At 52.2% G+C, this 13,143-nt stretch overlaps 8 protein-coding genes across 8 annotated transcripts; 5 read left to right on the plus strand and 3 right to left on the minus strand.

The window, feature by feature from the left end:
• Positions 1 to 395: 395 nt before the first annotated feature.
• Positions 396 to 755, minus strand: COCCADRAFT_86403 (uncharacterized protein; the record flags this gene model as incomplete). The annotated part of the gene is made up of 1 exon (XM_007710383.1): positions 396 to 755. The coding sequence occupies one exon, from the start codon at positions 753 to 755 to the stop codon at positions 396 to 398; it is 360 nt and encodes a 119-aa protein (XP_007708573.1).
• Positions 756 to 1,556: 801 nt separating this feature from the next.
• On the plus strand, positions 1,557 to 4,835 carry COCCADRAFT_86316 (uncharacterized protein; the record flags this gene model as incomplete). Its single annotated transcript, XM_007710384.1, has 1 exon — positions 1,557 to 4,835. One exon carries the CDS (start codon positions 1,557 to 1,559, stop codon positions 4,833 to 4,835), a length of 3,279 nt encoding a protein of 1,092 aa, XP_007708574.1.
• Positions 4,836 to 5,777: 942 nt separating this feature from the next.
• Positions 5,778 to 6,362, minus strand: COCCADRAFT_86478 (uncharacterized protein; the record flags this gene model as incomplete). Its single annotated transcript, XM_007710385.1, has 1 exon — positions 5,778 to 6,362. The coding sequence occupies one exon, from the start codon at positions 6,360 to 6,362 to the stop codon at positions 5,778 to 5,780; it is 585 nt and encodes a 194-aa protein (XP_007708575.1).
• Positions 6,363 to 7,136: 774 nt separating this feature from the next.
• Positions 7,137 to 7,768, plus strand: COCCADRAFT_86279 (uncharacterized protein; the record flags this gene model as incomplete). The annotated part of the gene is made up of 2 exons (XM_007710386.1): positions 7,137 to 7,536; positions 7,587 to 7,768. The coding sequence occupies 2 exons, from the start codon at positions 7,137 to 7,139 to the stop codon at positions 7,766 to 7,768; spliced, it is 582 nt and encodes a 193-aa protein (XP_007708576.1).
• Positions 7,769 to 7,882: 114 nt separating this feature from the next.
• On the plus strand, positions 7,883 to 8,047 carry COCCADRAFT_86295 (uncharacterized protein; the record flags this gene model as incomplete). The annotated part of the gene is made up of 1 exon (XM_007710387.1): positions 7,883 to 8,047. A coding segment is annotated over one exon (165 nt), but the record flags the coding sequence as incomplete, so codon positions are not given.
• On the plus strand, positions 8,040 to 8,417 carry COCCADRAFT_86419 (uncharacterized protein; the record flags this gene model as incomplete). The annotated part of the gene is made up of 1 exon (XM_007710388.1): positions 8,040 to 8,417. One exon carries the CDS (start codon positions 8,040 to 8,042, stop codon positions 8,415 to 8,417), a length of 378 nt encoding a protein of 125 aa, XP_007708578.1.
• Positions 8,418 to 8,707: 290 nt separating this feature from the next.
• Positions 8,708 to 9,210, minus strand: COCCADRAFT_23202 (uncharacterized protein; the record flags this gene model as incomplete). The annotated part of the gene is made up of 2 exons (XM_007710343.1): positions 8,708 to 8,832; positions 8,919 to 9,210. The coding sequence occupies 2 exons, from the start codon at positions 9,208 to 9,210 to the stop codon at positions 8,708 to 8,710; spliced, it is 417 nt and encodes a 138-aa protein (XP_007708533.1).
• Positions 9,211 to 9,848: 638 nt separating this feature from the next.
• On the plus strand, positions 9,849 to 12,318 carry COCCADRAFT_86363 (glycoside hydrolase family 55 protein; the record flags this gene model as incomplete). Its single annotated transcript, XM_007710389.1, has 3 exons — positions 9,849 to 9,909; positions 9,960 to 10,136; positions 10,190 to 12,318. 3 exons carry the CDS (start codon positions 9,849 to 9,851, stop codon positions 12,316 to 12,318), a joined length of 2,367 nt encoding a protein of 788 aa, XP_007708579.1.
• Between the last annotated feature and the right edge of the window lie 825 nt (positions 12,319 to 13,143).

The raw sequence follows: 13,143 nt of genomic DNA on the forward strand, positions 1-13,143 counted from the left end.
CGTTTGGCGAAATTTGCATGCGGATGGGTCGCTGGGTGGGCGGTGGGCAAAGAAGCATGGCGTGTGTACATGCAGATCGCCATGTCTCCAGCGCATCGACGTGCAAGCCGGACGGCTGGGCAGGGTAGCGTGTTTAGCAAAGCAAAGTAAGGCAAAAATGAAATGAAGACAACGGCGGCATGTCGTCATGAGCAAAATGGCAAATCTCCCGTGGTAGCAAGGCGATGGCAGACGAAGCGAGCCGCGTGGGTGGGTGCAGGTGGTGAGAGGCCGGGGAGGCCCTGAAACGCGGCCTTCTAGAAGCGCGCGCGACAAGGCTCAAGCGGTTCGGTGCTTGCCTATCTTGGCCGTGCTTGTGCCTGTGCGCGGTCCCAACTGTGATGTTTTCTGAATAGTTAATAGTCTGCTGTCCTTCGTATGCTATTGGCGAGGCCAAGCAACCACCGTGTGCTGTCTGTGTTGTGATTGAGTGCTTGATTGACTCTCCCCGTGCAGAGGGCAGGCAAAGCAGGGCAATGACGCAGGGTAGGCCAGGGCACCACCCAAGGCCCCAAGGACATGGCCTCTGCGAAACGAAACGCTAACGAACGTGTGCGCGTCGGCTGCCAATTATTTATTTTACACAGTACATACAGTAAGTAAGTATTTGCAGTCGTGCCGCTGCCATGGCTGTGCGAGAGAGCTGTGAGTGGAATTGATGGATGGATGGCGGTGCAAGTGGAGAGAGAGAGTGGCTCTGCCAAAAAGAGGCGCATAAGCAGGCGGCCGCTGATTGGCCTGTCACGCGTTCCTCCCCCTTCCCTCTGCCTCCCCCTCTCTACACTAAATGCTCCATCACATCACATCACATCGTGCTATCGCCATGGGCGTTGAGTAAGTGGTAGTGCAGCGGCCGTTCTCGTTGTCGTCGTCTCGTCCGCAGAGCTTATGCAGGACTCGCCCATTTGGGCCGTCACAGCCCAGGCAATGAACGCTCTCTCCGACGAGTTCCGTCGTGGCCCTTGAAACGCTCGACCCGCGGCGCGGCCCCCCTTAGTCGGGCTATAGGCATCGGGGATGAGGAGGCATGGCCGTCGCGTCTTGGCAGCCTCGAGGAGAGTCAGTTGTCCAGCGTCCATCCAGGCCAAAGGAGTCTTTCCTGCTACACACTGGCCGCACTTCCGTCCTCACTACCGTCTGATTTCCCCGGTGCCTGTGCGCCACGACACGCTCCCTGCCCGGCTCCATTTCATCTGCCTACCCTAACACCCTATCTACCTGCCGCACCCACGCTGGGACCCACCTGGGCCTTTCACTCATCCACCTGCACCACAGCTCCCACTCCGGACGCTGCGACACCCGGCGAACCCACTGTCCAAGCGACTACCACCGCCGCATGACACACGCCCACACGACACCTTCACTCCTCAACAACGCCCTGCCCTAACCTCGATTGCCCGCTCCCCCCCAGAATGTCCTCCCGAACCTCCAGTCCCGAGCTGTCCTGTACCCCGTCCGAATGAGCGCACTTGCCGCCCTCCTCCTCCACTACCCCGTCACCACCTCTGCTCCTCGCAATGGGTGATACCCTCCTGCGCGTCGCTCCTGGCGTCTCTCAAGCTGCCAGTGCTGGACGGGACTCTGACACGGCCATTCCACACCACCTGTCCCACGTCCTTCACCATCGAGCCTCGCCAACCGACTACACTCCTCCCGCTTCACCACAGCCCCAAATACCATATGCTTCCACAAAGGGCTTTGGCGCGCTCCGCTCAAAGCACCCGACCCAGCTCCAGATGCACACGGTAGCCGCTCAGCCCTACGACCGTCCCGCTTACAGTCCAACGCCTGCCGACAGCCCGACCATTCCTTCGCCCAAATACTCTCTACGGCAAAGAGCTCCTTCTCTCCTCCGCCATGCCGCCGTACCTTCCCCCCGCCATGCAAACCCACCTTCTTCCACCCCAATACCCATGTCCCCAACCGGCGCTTCGGTAATGTCGCGTCAGGACAGCGCCCCTTGCTCGCCCGACCTTCGCACCATCTTCAATCCTCTGGCTAGCAATCCAGTCAACTCGAATGGCCCAACATGGAATTCATCTAGCGAAGACCTGCCAGGCCCCCCAGCTGCGACATTCCGAGCCCGAGGAATGACTGGCCCCCAATCATCTTTTCAGCCGCCACCTTTTCAGCCTTCGCTTAGGTCCGCAACCTCCATACCAGATTATGCACAGCATCGTGCAAATGAGCGGTCAAACCTCTCAGGCACGTACAAGCCTAACAGAGGCGTGCCCAACTGGTCTCACAATGATTACTACCCTCCCCCAGCTCGACCATTCCGAAACGAGGAGCCACGAGCTAGCTTTAGATCTGGATTCACAAATGCTTCATCTAGCCTAATGGAGACCAGCGGCACAGAGCGAAGTAGCATCATTACTGCTCGTAGCTCTATTGCTAGCGACCTGCACAGTGGCATGTATTCAAGAGACCAGTCAAGAGATCGCAAACGGGATCGGGATGACTCCCCAGAAACAACGCTTACTTCAGATATTGCCGAGGAAGAAGAACAGCTAGACGCTGTCAGTGACGTACTCGATTCATACTACTACGACGAAGAGGATGATGACCGCAGCCCGATTGTCGAGCCGCATGACGACCATTTTGGAAATCCTTCGCCCAGTGGCCTCGACTCTGAACCGCCCGAGCTGTCTCAGACACCATCCCGCGATTTCGACTCTCTCGACTCCTTCCAATCCAACGAAAGTCTCAAGCGATGGGACGAACGGTCCTACCCACGCGCAGAAGACTCAACAGAGAACCATCGCGAGCAGAAAAAGCTGCTAACTATCCGTACGACGTCTGATTCAGGCTCTGATCTCGATGTACACAATGCAAGCGCAATAGAACCGAAAACGCTGCAAGTGGACCACATGCACAAGGGTCAAGTAAGTCCCTACCAGGCTCCGTATACACCACGGACCATCCAAGCAGTAGTGCAGCTTCCGAAAAAGAGATTGTCGGTCACGATGAAACGGTCCAGCGCAGATATGCCTCGTCGGGTCTCAGTCACCCTACAGGCTTTGTCCCTCAGAACCACTGAAACTTCGAATTTGGGAAGCGCCAAGAATGCCAAAGGACATCGTTACTCACAGAGTGCCCACACAAGCCGTTCTCAGATGGATAGCATTCGTCGTGAGATTTCTGGACTTCCTCAATTGCCCACTAACAGATCGCGACTCTCACGTCAAGATTGGGCAAGCATTGAAGCCTACTCGAAGCGACACAGCAAACGACCTAGTCGTTCGCGTACCTTCTCACATGACTCGAGTGCCGGGGCTAATGGCCCGCAATCTCCGCCAGTGCAACGATCACAACCTCTCCCGGAACTTGACGAAGATGAAGCAATCCCCCGTCGCGCTTCTACTAGTGTCTTCGATCGAAAGAGTGCACTGCTCGATCTGGGCAAGATGGCCCAGCTAGCTCCGGCTAAAAGTAAGCCAGAGCCAGCCCAAGACTCTGAAATGTCTTCTGGGCTCCCAATCCCCGTCGTTATGCCCGGCCTGCGCAAAACTGCCATCCCTGTGGAAAGGGATCGTTATGGCTTCAAAAAGGCATCTGAGAAGATTAGCGTCCAAGAGTACAATGCCTGGGCAGCGAGATACGAAGAGCACATTGCACGTCGACGTGGTAAATGGATTGCTTTGATGCACAAGCAAGGACTATCAACCGACAACCCTACGACATTCCCGGAAATGTGCGAGAAGGTTAAGAGATATGCACGCAAGGGTTATCCTCCTGAGTGGCGAGGTGCCATGTGGTGGTATTACTCTGGCGGTCAGCACATGATCACACAAAAAGAAAACGTTGGCCTCTACAAATCGCTTGTAGCCCGTTTACGACGAGATGAGCTCAACAAGGACGACAGAGATGCTATTGAACGCGACCTCGACAGGACTTTTCCCGACAACATTCATTTCCGACCCGAGCCAGCGACTGATTTGCTAGACGGCGAGGACGATGACGAGCCCGCGCTGATTCAAGACCTTCGCGAGGTTTTGTCGTGCTTCGCTCTGAACAACCCCAATATTGGATACTGCCAATCGCTCAACTTCATTGCCGGTCTGCTGTTGCTCTTCCTTAAGCAAGACAAGGAAAAGGCCTTCATTCTGTTGACCATCATTACGCAAAACCATCTTCCAGGTGCACACGCCCGTAGCCTTGCGAATACCGAAGTCAACGTCCTCATGATGCTGATCAAGGATTACCTACCCAAGGTCTGGGCCTCCATCAATGACACTGATCTCATCAATACCGGCGCTGGCTCTTACGCCCACCCCAACTCCAAGTTCCAACGCCAACCTACTGTTGCTCTTTCATGCACATCTTGGTTTATGAGCATTTTCGTCGGTGTGCTTCCGATTGAAACCGTCCTTCGTGTGTGGGATGCTTTCTTGTACGAGGGGCCACGCGCTCTGTACCGCTACGCCCTTGCTATTTTCAAGCTCGGCGAGCCAGAAATTAGAAAGTACCGTCCAGGCGATGGTGAAATCTTCATGGCCGTTCAAACACTGCCCAGGCGCTGCCTGGACCCGAACGTCTTGCACGATCTGGCGTTCGTCAAGAAGGGTTTTGGCAACCTGTCACAACAAGTGATTGATCAGAAACGTATGTTCTGGCGTGAACAAAACATAATCGCCCATCAAAATTCTGTAAAGAACAACAACGGCCGCCGCCATCATGGACATCAGGTGGAAGACGACGACGATGGCGACAGAGATAGCCTCCGGAAGGCCATGGGCATGAACGTCCTGCGCCGTCGCGCATCCCGCAAGTTCCGCAAAATGGGTATGAAATGAAGCAAGTCTTCTCTCTATCCGTTATCACAGTAAAAAAGTTCGCTCCGTGGCAAGACCATGCAAAGAATTCCTTTCGTCAAAGACTTTTATGGCCCACACAACATTTTGCAGCGTTTTTTCCCTCGGTTCTTGGACGTTGTCTTATTCTCGGCGCAACATCAAAAAAGGGGACACATACACACACACACACATACATATGGGTAAAAAATGGCTTTTCCCCCTGGAAGAAAGATGGCATTTGTTTACTTTTCTGTTTCTCTTGTACCATAATTACGATATACCCTTTGCGTGGGCGCTCTCTCTATCTCTCTCTCTCCTTTACTTTTCTTCAACAATCTCTTCAGAAGGGGAGGATAATTGTAGAAGAACTTTTTTTTTCCTTTTCCTCTCTCTCTCTCTCTCTCTCTTCCCGTCTTTTTGATTTTTAGATTCAGAACCGGCGTGCGCGTGTGTATGTGTGTGAGGGAGTTTTTTTCGAGTTCACAAAGGCATTTGCATTTTCCCTTCTCTCCTTTTCTAGCATAGCGAAAAGAAGTGTTTTTTTGGTTTCGAGAAATCTTTTTCCCTTTGGGAAAGGAAGGGAGGGTTAGGGTTAGGGGGGTGAAGGATCTTAGCATGCATTTTACATTTTTGTTTGCTTGGGTTCAAATGATTTAGGCGACGATGTTATGACACTCATCAAATGTTTTAAATCATACCCGTCTTTTTTCTACAATATGAAATGTGACCTTTTTTGATGAGTGCTTTGACTTAGTTGAGAAGAAAAAAGAAAGATGATAAAGTTGTAGCAAATGTGCATGAACTGCGACCTTCCCTCTCCCCTAAGAAAAAGCAAAAAAGATGGGACAAATACAGGCTCTATGCACGACGTTTGTCGTTCTCTCCCTTCTTTTTTTTCGATTTTTTTCCCCGAAAACTTCTTACGGAAATAATACGTATCCCTTACAACTTACTCTCCCTCTTCACCACACCCTCGCTCTCGGCCCCCTTATCCATCCCTCCCTCCGTCTTCTCACCCTCTGGTATCAAACTCGCCGGATCCCCCAGCATTGTCTTTTCGACCCTCGCTTCAGGCTTTTTGTTTGCTAGTGTGCCTCGGACGCGGCGGCTGTGTGGTTCTTCGTCTCGCTTCCCGTCTTGGGTCTTGGACTGCGTTGCGTTGCCTTTGGGTGGTAGTATGTCTTTGACTGCGTCTCCAGCGACATCCTTGGCGGAATCCTTACTAGCAGGATTCGCAGCACGATTCCCCACAGCCCTCTTGTCTCCACCGCCTGCTGCGGTGCCCAGGGTGCGGTAGGGGGTACTTGGTGTAGGTGCTGCGTCTGCGGGAGAAGAAGAGGAAGAAGTGGAGGTTTGCGAGGGAGATGGTGGAGGGGCCGAGTCGTGGGGTGGAAGTGGGAGGGAGGCGTTTTCGGGGGTTAGGCTTGTGGCGTCGCTGAGGCTTGGGGGAGGTTGGGAGGATGAGGGAGAGCGGTTGGGGTGGGAGAGGGTGCCGCGGACGGAGCGGGAGTGGGATGTGTTGACCATTTTTTTGGTTGGTTTGTTGGTGGTTCTTGGTGGTTGGGTTTTCTATGAGGGATGGTTTGTTCTTCTTGATTTTTGTATTTCCCGGTGAGTTGTTTTGTTCCTTATTCTCTTTTTTTGGATCGGACAATTGCAACCTGTGCTTTATTTTGTTATAATTGAAGAGTTTCGAAGTAGAGATAGAGGATATGTTGATTATTTGGATCGTGCTTTTGCTGCTGATGCTGTTGTGTGAAAGATAGAATCTAGGAAAAGATGAAGCCCTTCACTTCAGGTTTACCTTGGCAACTACATCATCTACGTCTACATCCATAGCCTAAAGAGTGATCTAGTCGTCTGCGGCCTACATCTCTTTGACGTAGTGATGTGAAAAGGCGCGGTATTGCAGTCTAGCGCATGGACATGACGTCTTGCATCTTCCGGGGAGCGTTGTAGTAATCACACGGGAGTTCAAGAGCTGAATGTTGATCTCCCCTCTCCCTGCAGGACGAAAAACAATTCCAGTCTCAACGGGCGCTGCTACGCGAACATGGCTGGCGTTTCTTGTTGCGGCTGTTGTTTTTGCCCGATACCCGAAAGTCGGAGGGTTGTTGCTGACTAGCTTTTTGTCATATCGCAGCGGCTGACTCTGTTGAGCTTTGACAATTCCCCCACGTTTCACCTCGGCATCTTTGCTACCCCATGCTTCTAGCCTCGCAATCATGTCTGGAAGTTACACAACAATTGCTCTGCTTTCTGGTGCGGTGAAATCGACCAAAATTACTACAGCTTTTCATGATGGATGTAATCACGCCGAGGATATCCTCGGTTCCTTGGGCTGCTGCCTTGATCAATGACCCGAATTGGAAGCTTGTCAGCACTTTCTCGCGCACACCAAAGTCCTCAGGAGAAGACGGTTTCTTCGGTAAAACGCTCAAAACAGATTCTACAATACGGACCTTTCTATCATTCAGACCAAGTCAAGAGACGGAGGGCGATCTTCCATTTTTAGAGACCAGGACAATTCTTGATCTAGGACCAGATCTCGATGGATATCCTCAGACTGCGCATGGCGGGCTCCAGGCTGCGCTAATGGACGAGCTCTGCGGCGTGATCGTCACGCAGAATAGAGATGCAAAGGTGGAGAAGGCGCAAAAGCTTGGACAGGCTGTCAAGGTCCCGGACTATTACACGGCTTGTTCGTTACCTTAGCTATGTTAGTTCCGCACATGAGCTAATCGTGAGCAGACTTAAACACGACCTACAAGAAGCCACTACCGACACCTGGACTGCTCTTATGCACTGCAAAGATCGAACGGACAGAAGGGGTCGACCGGAAAATCTTCATCCGTACGACACTTGAAGACGGCAATGGTACTGTATATACGATCGGTGAGGGGTTATTTGTAAAACTTGCGGTAAAGCTATGAATGCCTCGAGACAGGTTACGCGGGTTGAATCCAATGTGTGTTGACATGACTTTGCTAGTGGTACCAACCTTGCTCTTGCGTTATTGAATCCCCAGCATTGCTCGACATATACCAGGTTGCCTCGTCTTGCTGCAACCACGAGGTCACCCAAAAGTTTGGGTCGCTCTGCAAGGAGGTGCGCCTCTCGCGTGGAAATCTGTCATACGATTTACGTATCGGCGGATTCTTTGTGCAACCCGGCAGGATGCAGCTCGCCTTCTGACAAGTGTCTATGCGTGAAGTGACATTCAGCACTTGGACGAGCAATACCCATCTGCGCGACATCTTGCAGCGAGCGGAAAACACCGTGGACGTCATGAACTCACGACACCGACGGGGAGGCAAAGCACAAGTCCGGTGTGCGCGCCGCCGCTTTCTCCAGGTTACTGCAGAGCCGACCGACTTTGGCCGAGGTCACAAGTCTTTGAACATGCCTGACCGCTCGAATCTTACATCAACTTCACTGTCGAACTTTGGTACAGTGTGGAGCACTTCGGTGCATTTCTGCCTGTGCTGGCTGTGGGCAGATCACCTGAAGTGGAGGGTTGGGTTGCAACACATGACTGGACGTGTCGGAACCCACTTGAATTATCCTACCCTGACCCTGTGATCTGCTGTTCTTGCATGACCCTTAGCTTAGGCTCCGCTATGCAGGATCTGGGGTAGTATGTGAGGCGCTTGCGACATATCTGGGGAAGTGGAAGAGGCGCTTGTAACGTTGCAATCTCCGGCGCACACGATTCTGGGCACTTCTCAACCTCAGAACAGTAGCTGGCCCGACCTCTTAATTTACGCAAAATCCTCGGAGACGATTCGATAGGGAAGCTGGTTGGAGAAATTGTATTTTTGATGTTCTCGTCCAATGTGCTGCAAGAGTCCACGCGCCTGGTTTAGCCGGTACTAGCACCCGGCTTTCAAAGTGCCTTCGGCAGACATGCCTCTTAATAGGTAGGTCCCAGGAATGCACTTCTGCGGAGCACGACTTTGAAATTTGTGTCTTGCGACAGTCTCACACGACGCACTACCTGTGCCCCAGTTCAGACAGACTCGGCACTGTAAAAAGGTGTACTAGAAACCGGTAGGCTAACTTGACCACGCGCTTGAGGCTTACGCTTCTGGAAGTCATCATAGGGCGGCTTGGATGCACTGCGACGCATGGCCCTCCTACTAAGACTACTCCACATTGTGGCGCTGTCGCCGAGACGAACGGTGAACTTGGGAAATTGGACCCTCATGAAGACGGGGCCAATGGTAAAAGCATGCCTACAGGTCTCGCACCGGCTAACGTACGTCACATGCTTTTGCTGGCGTTGCTTCATGACTAGAAGGCGCTGCACGGAACTAATATGTGTAGGGCCGACCCGGTGACCACTACTTTTCTGGGCTAGCCGACAATCTTGCATTCTCTCCTACTACCTCTACTATACCACCGGACTATCTACCAGCGATCTTCAGTACCGCATTTGTAGCCCTATGTTTCGGAAATGAAGCTCTATGCGGATTAGATCGTAGCCTAGCCCGACATGCGCGATCACACTGGATATGGCATTGTCAGAGGCAAAGTCACACTACCCTGCCCTCCAAGATATCCCCTACAAGGGTTTTCTTTTAGGGGAAGGTGATGGATAACCGCCCTACCCCAGATTATGCCATTTGAACTAGGCGGTTCCAACCATACAAAAAGACGCAAGACATGGAGCCACCCAAATGGCCGCATGTGTAGTCGCGCACCAAGAGTGCAAACCATCACTCCGTGTGACCTTTGAGCGGGAGCCAGTAAGGAATCCTGACCGGGTCCTGCCTGTTTGTGAGCTGCTCCGGGGAGTGTTCATCCTCGATCCACCCGGTGTAGTGAACGTCGCGTTTACACGATGATAAAACCGGGGCTACAAGGAATGTGTTGACAGAATACTTAAATAGAGAGCATCACCTGCCTTTGAGACATTCCCATCTCTACTACGCTCTACATTTCCTTGTATAAAGTGTCCTTCAATTCACTTTGCTGCTCAATCGGAAATCTGCTGGTCTGAAGTTCACGAGCATGCGTTTTTCTTCTTTGCTCGCCTGCCTAGGTGCAGTCGGCATTCAAGCCGCTGCTATACGTACGAAGATGTCTTCCGCTTTACAACTCCTGGTTACTGACACTTTGTAGCATTCCAAAGGCGTGTTGATAACACTACCGACAGTGGAAGTCTTGATGCTGCTCAAGCTGCGGCTGCTATAGTCGATGGCTACTGGCTAAACGATCTCTCCGGCAAAGGCAGAGCCCCTTTTAACAGCAACCCGAACTACAAGGTCTTCCGAAATGTCAAGGATTACGGAGCGAAGGGTAAGCAATTTTTTTTCACATTGATCTTGAGGATATAACTAACCGATTTGTAGGTGACGGTGTCACTGACGACTCTGATGCCTTCAACCGTGCCATCTCTGACGGCAGCCGTTGCGGCCCATGGGTTTGCGACTCGTCAACTGACAGCCCAGCTGTTGTTTACGTGCCTTCTGGAACCTATCTCATCAACAAGCCCATCATCTTCTACTACATGACTGCTCTCATCGGTAACCCCCGCGAACTTCCCGTCCTCAAGGCTGCATCTTCACTCCAAGCTCTTGCTCTGATCGACGGAAGCCCCTACAGCAACCAAAACGGTGAGCCCGGCTGGATCTCAACCAACTTGTTCTTGCGCCAAATCCGCAACTTGATCATCGATGGCACTGCTGTTGCACCAACATCGGGTTTCCAGGCTATCCATTGGCCCGCCTCTCAAGCCACCACGATCCAAAATGTCAAGATCCGCATGACACAGGCGTCCAACTCTGTTCACGCTGGTATCTTTGTCGAGAATGGATCTGGCGGTCATATGGCCGACCTCGACATCACCGGTGGTCTGTACGGCATGAACATTGGCAATCAGCAGTTCACCATGCGTAACGTCAAGATCTCCAAGGCTGTCGTCGGTATCTCACAAATCTGGAACTGGGGCTGGCTGTACTCTGGTCTCCAGATCAGCGACTGCGGCACTGCTTTCTCCATGGTTAACGGTGGCTCTGCTGGCAAACAGGAGGTTGGCTCCGCCGTCATCATCGATTCTGAGATTACCAACTGCCAAAAGTTTGTCGACTCAGCATGGTCGCAGACCAGCAACCCTACCGGTTCCGGCCAGCTCGTCATTGAGAACATCAAGCTCACCAACGTTCCCGCTGCTGTTGTCAGCAATGGCGCCACTGTCCTCGCTGGCGGCTCTCTTACCATCCAGACCTGGGGTCAGGGCAACAAGTACGCACCCAACGCATCTGGCCCATCCAAGTTCCAGGGCGCCATCAGCGGTGCCACTCGTCCCACTGGTCTCCTCCAGAACGGCAAGTTCTACTCCAAGTCGAAGCCACAGTACGAGACTCTCAGCACTTCAAGCTTTATCAGTGCCCGCGGTGCAGGTGCAACCGGTGATGGTGTCACTGACGACACACGCGCCGTCCAGGCTGCCGTCACTCAGGCCGCGTCTCAGAACAAGGTCCTCTTCTTCGAGCACGGCGTCTACAAGGTCACCAACACCATCTACGTTCCCCCCGGCTCCCGCATGGTCGGTGAGATCTTCTCCGCCATCATGGGCTCTGGCAGCACCTTCGGCGACCAAGCCAACCCCGTCCCCATTATCCAAATCGGCAAGCCCGGCGAGTCCGGCAGCATCGAGTGGTCCGACATGATTGTCCAGACCCAAGGCGCAACCCCAGGAGCCATCGTCATCCAGTACAACCTCAACACGGCCCTTGGCTCCGGTCTCTGGGACGTCCACACCCGCATCGGCGGCGCAAAGGGAACCAACCTCCAAGTCGCCCAGTGCCCCGCGGTCCTCGGCCAAGTCAAGCCCGAATGCTTCTCTGCGCACACCAACGTGCACGTAACTAAGGGCGCCAACGGCGCCTACTTTGAAAACAACTGGTTCTGGACCGCCGACCACGACCTCGACGACGCAGACTCGACCCGCATCAACATCTACACCGGCCGCGGCTTCCACGTCGAAGCAAACAACGTCTGGATCTGGGCAAACGGCGCAGAGCACCACACCATGTACCAGTACCAATTCAACGCCGCCCAAGACATCTTCGCAGGCTACATCCAAACCGAGACCCCCTACTTCCAACCCACACCCATCGCACCCCTTCCTTACGTCTCCTCTTCCAAATACTCCGACCCCGTTTACTCCTCCTCGCAAACATCAGCCTGGGGCCTCCGCTTGCTCGACGCAAAAAACGTACTCATCTACGGCGGCGGCCTCTACTCCTTCTTCGACAACTACGACGTCGGATGCTCTTCTCCCACCGCCCCCAACGGCTTCCGCGACTGCCAGACCCGCATTCTGAGCATCGAGGGATCGACGAGTGTCCAGGCGTTTGGATTCAGCGAGGTTGGTGTCGAGTGGATGGTTACGGCCGCTGGTCAGGATAAGGCGAATTGGAAGGATAATCTAAGTGTTTATCCTACTACCATTGGGTATTTGAGCTATGGGTTTTAAGATGGTAAGTGAGGGGGGAAGGGAAGATGGGGTTTGGTATATATATATGTTTCACTTCTTTGGTTTGTGGGACAGGGGAGATTGCAAACGGTACATAGATGATGGATATGAGACATGACAGCGTTCTTTTTTTTTTGTAGTTATCATTTTTTTTCTCTTTCCTTCGGGTCACCACTTACGGTCGCTTTCTCATTTCGCATAGCCAACTTCTCATTTGCACATATCTGGCAAAGAGAAGGAAAGAAAAAAAAGCTTTACGTTGGTTGTTTTTATAGCAAAGACAAGTTAACGGGGAAAAAGGGCGAGCTTTCTTGGTAGCGAAATACAATTGTTTACAACAAAAAAGGTGTTCCTACTGCTGCTATATAAGCATTTGCTATCAACGTTGTATTCCTTTGGGATGACCAAAAGGTAAATTACCATCTGCCTTTTCCAACAAAAAAAAGCATATCACGTGCACCTAAAACGCCCGAGTAAAGAAAAAAAAGAAAGAACAACGAAAAGTTTGACAACACAGAAACAAAAGCAAAGGAACATACAGAACCACGTCGTTATGTGCGACTTCCACATATACCAAAAAGTAAAAAAGCAACAATCATAACGATGACGAATATCCTTTCATATATATGACCAGAGAGATGCGAGTTCGCGATGCCAGCATGAAAAATGGGCGCCCCTCTCCATATCTTTCTCTTTCCTATATTTCCCGATGTACGTGGAAACAAGAAGGTATAGTCTCGAAGGATAGATAGGAAATAATAAAAGAAAAAAAACATTGGAAGCGTTTGCCCTACGATGACAACGACAAGAGCAGAAATAGCGAAA

This window comes from Bipolaris zeicola (genome assembly GCF_000523435.1).
Source record: "Bipolaris zeicola 26-R-13 unplaced genomic scaffold scaffold_17, whole genome shotgun sequence".
In the NCBI taxonomy this organism is placed as follows: domain Eukaryota; kingdom Fungi; phylum Ascomycota; class Dothideomycetes; order Pleosporales; family Pleosporaceae; genus Bipolaris; species Bipolaris zeicola.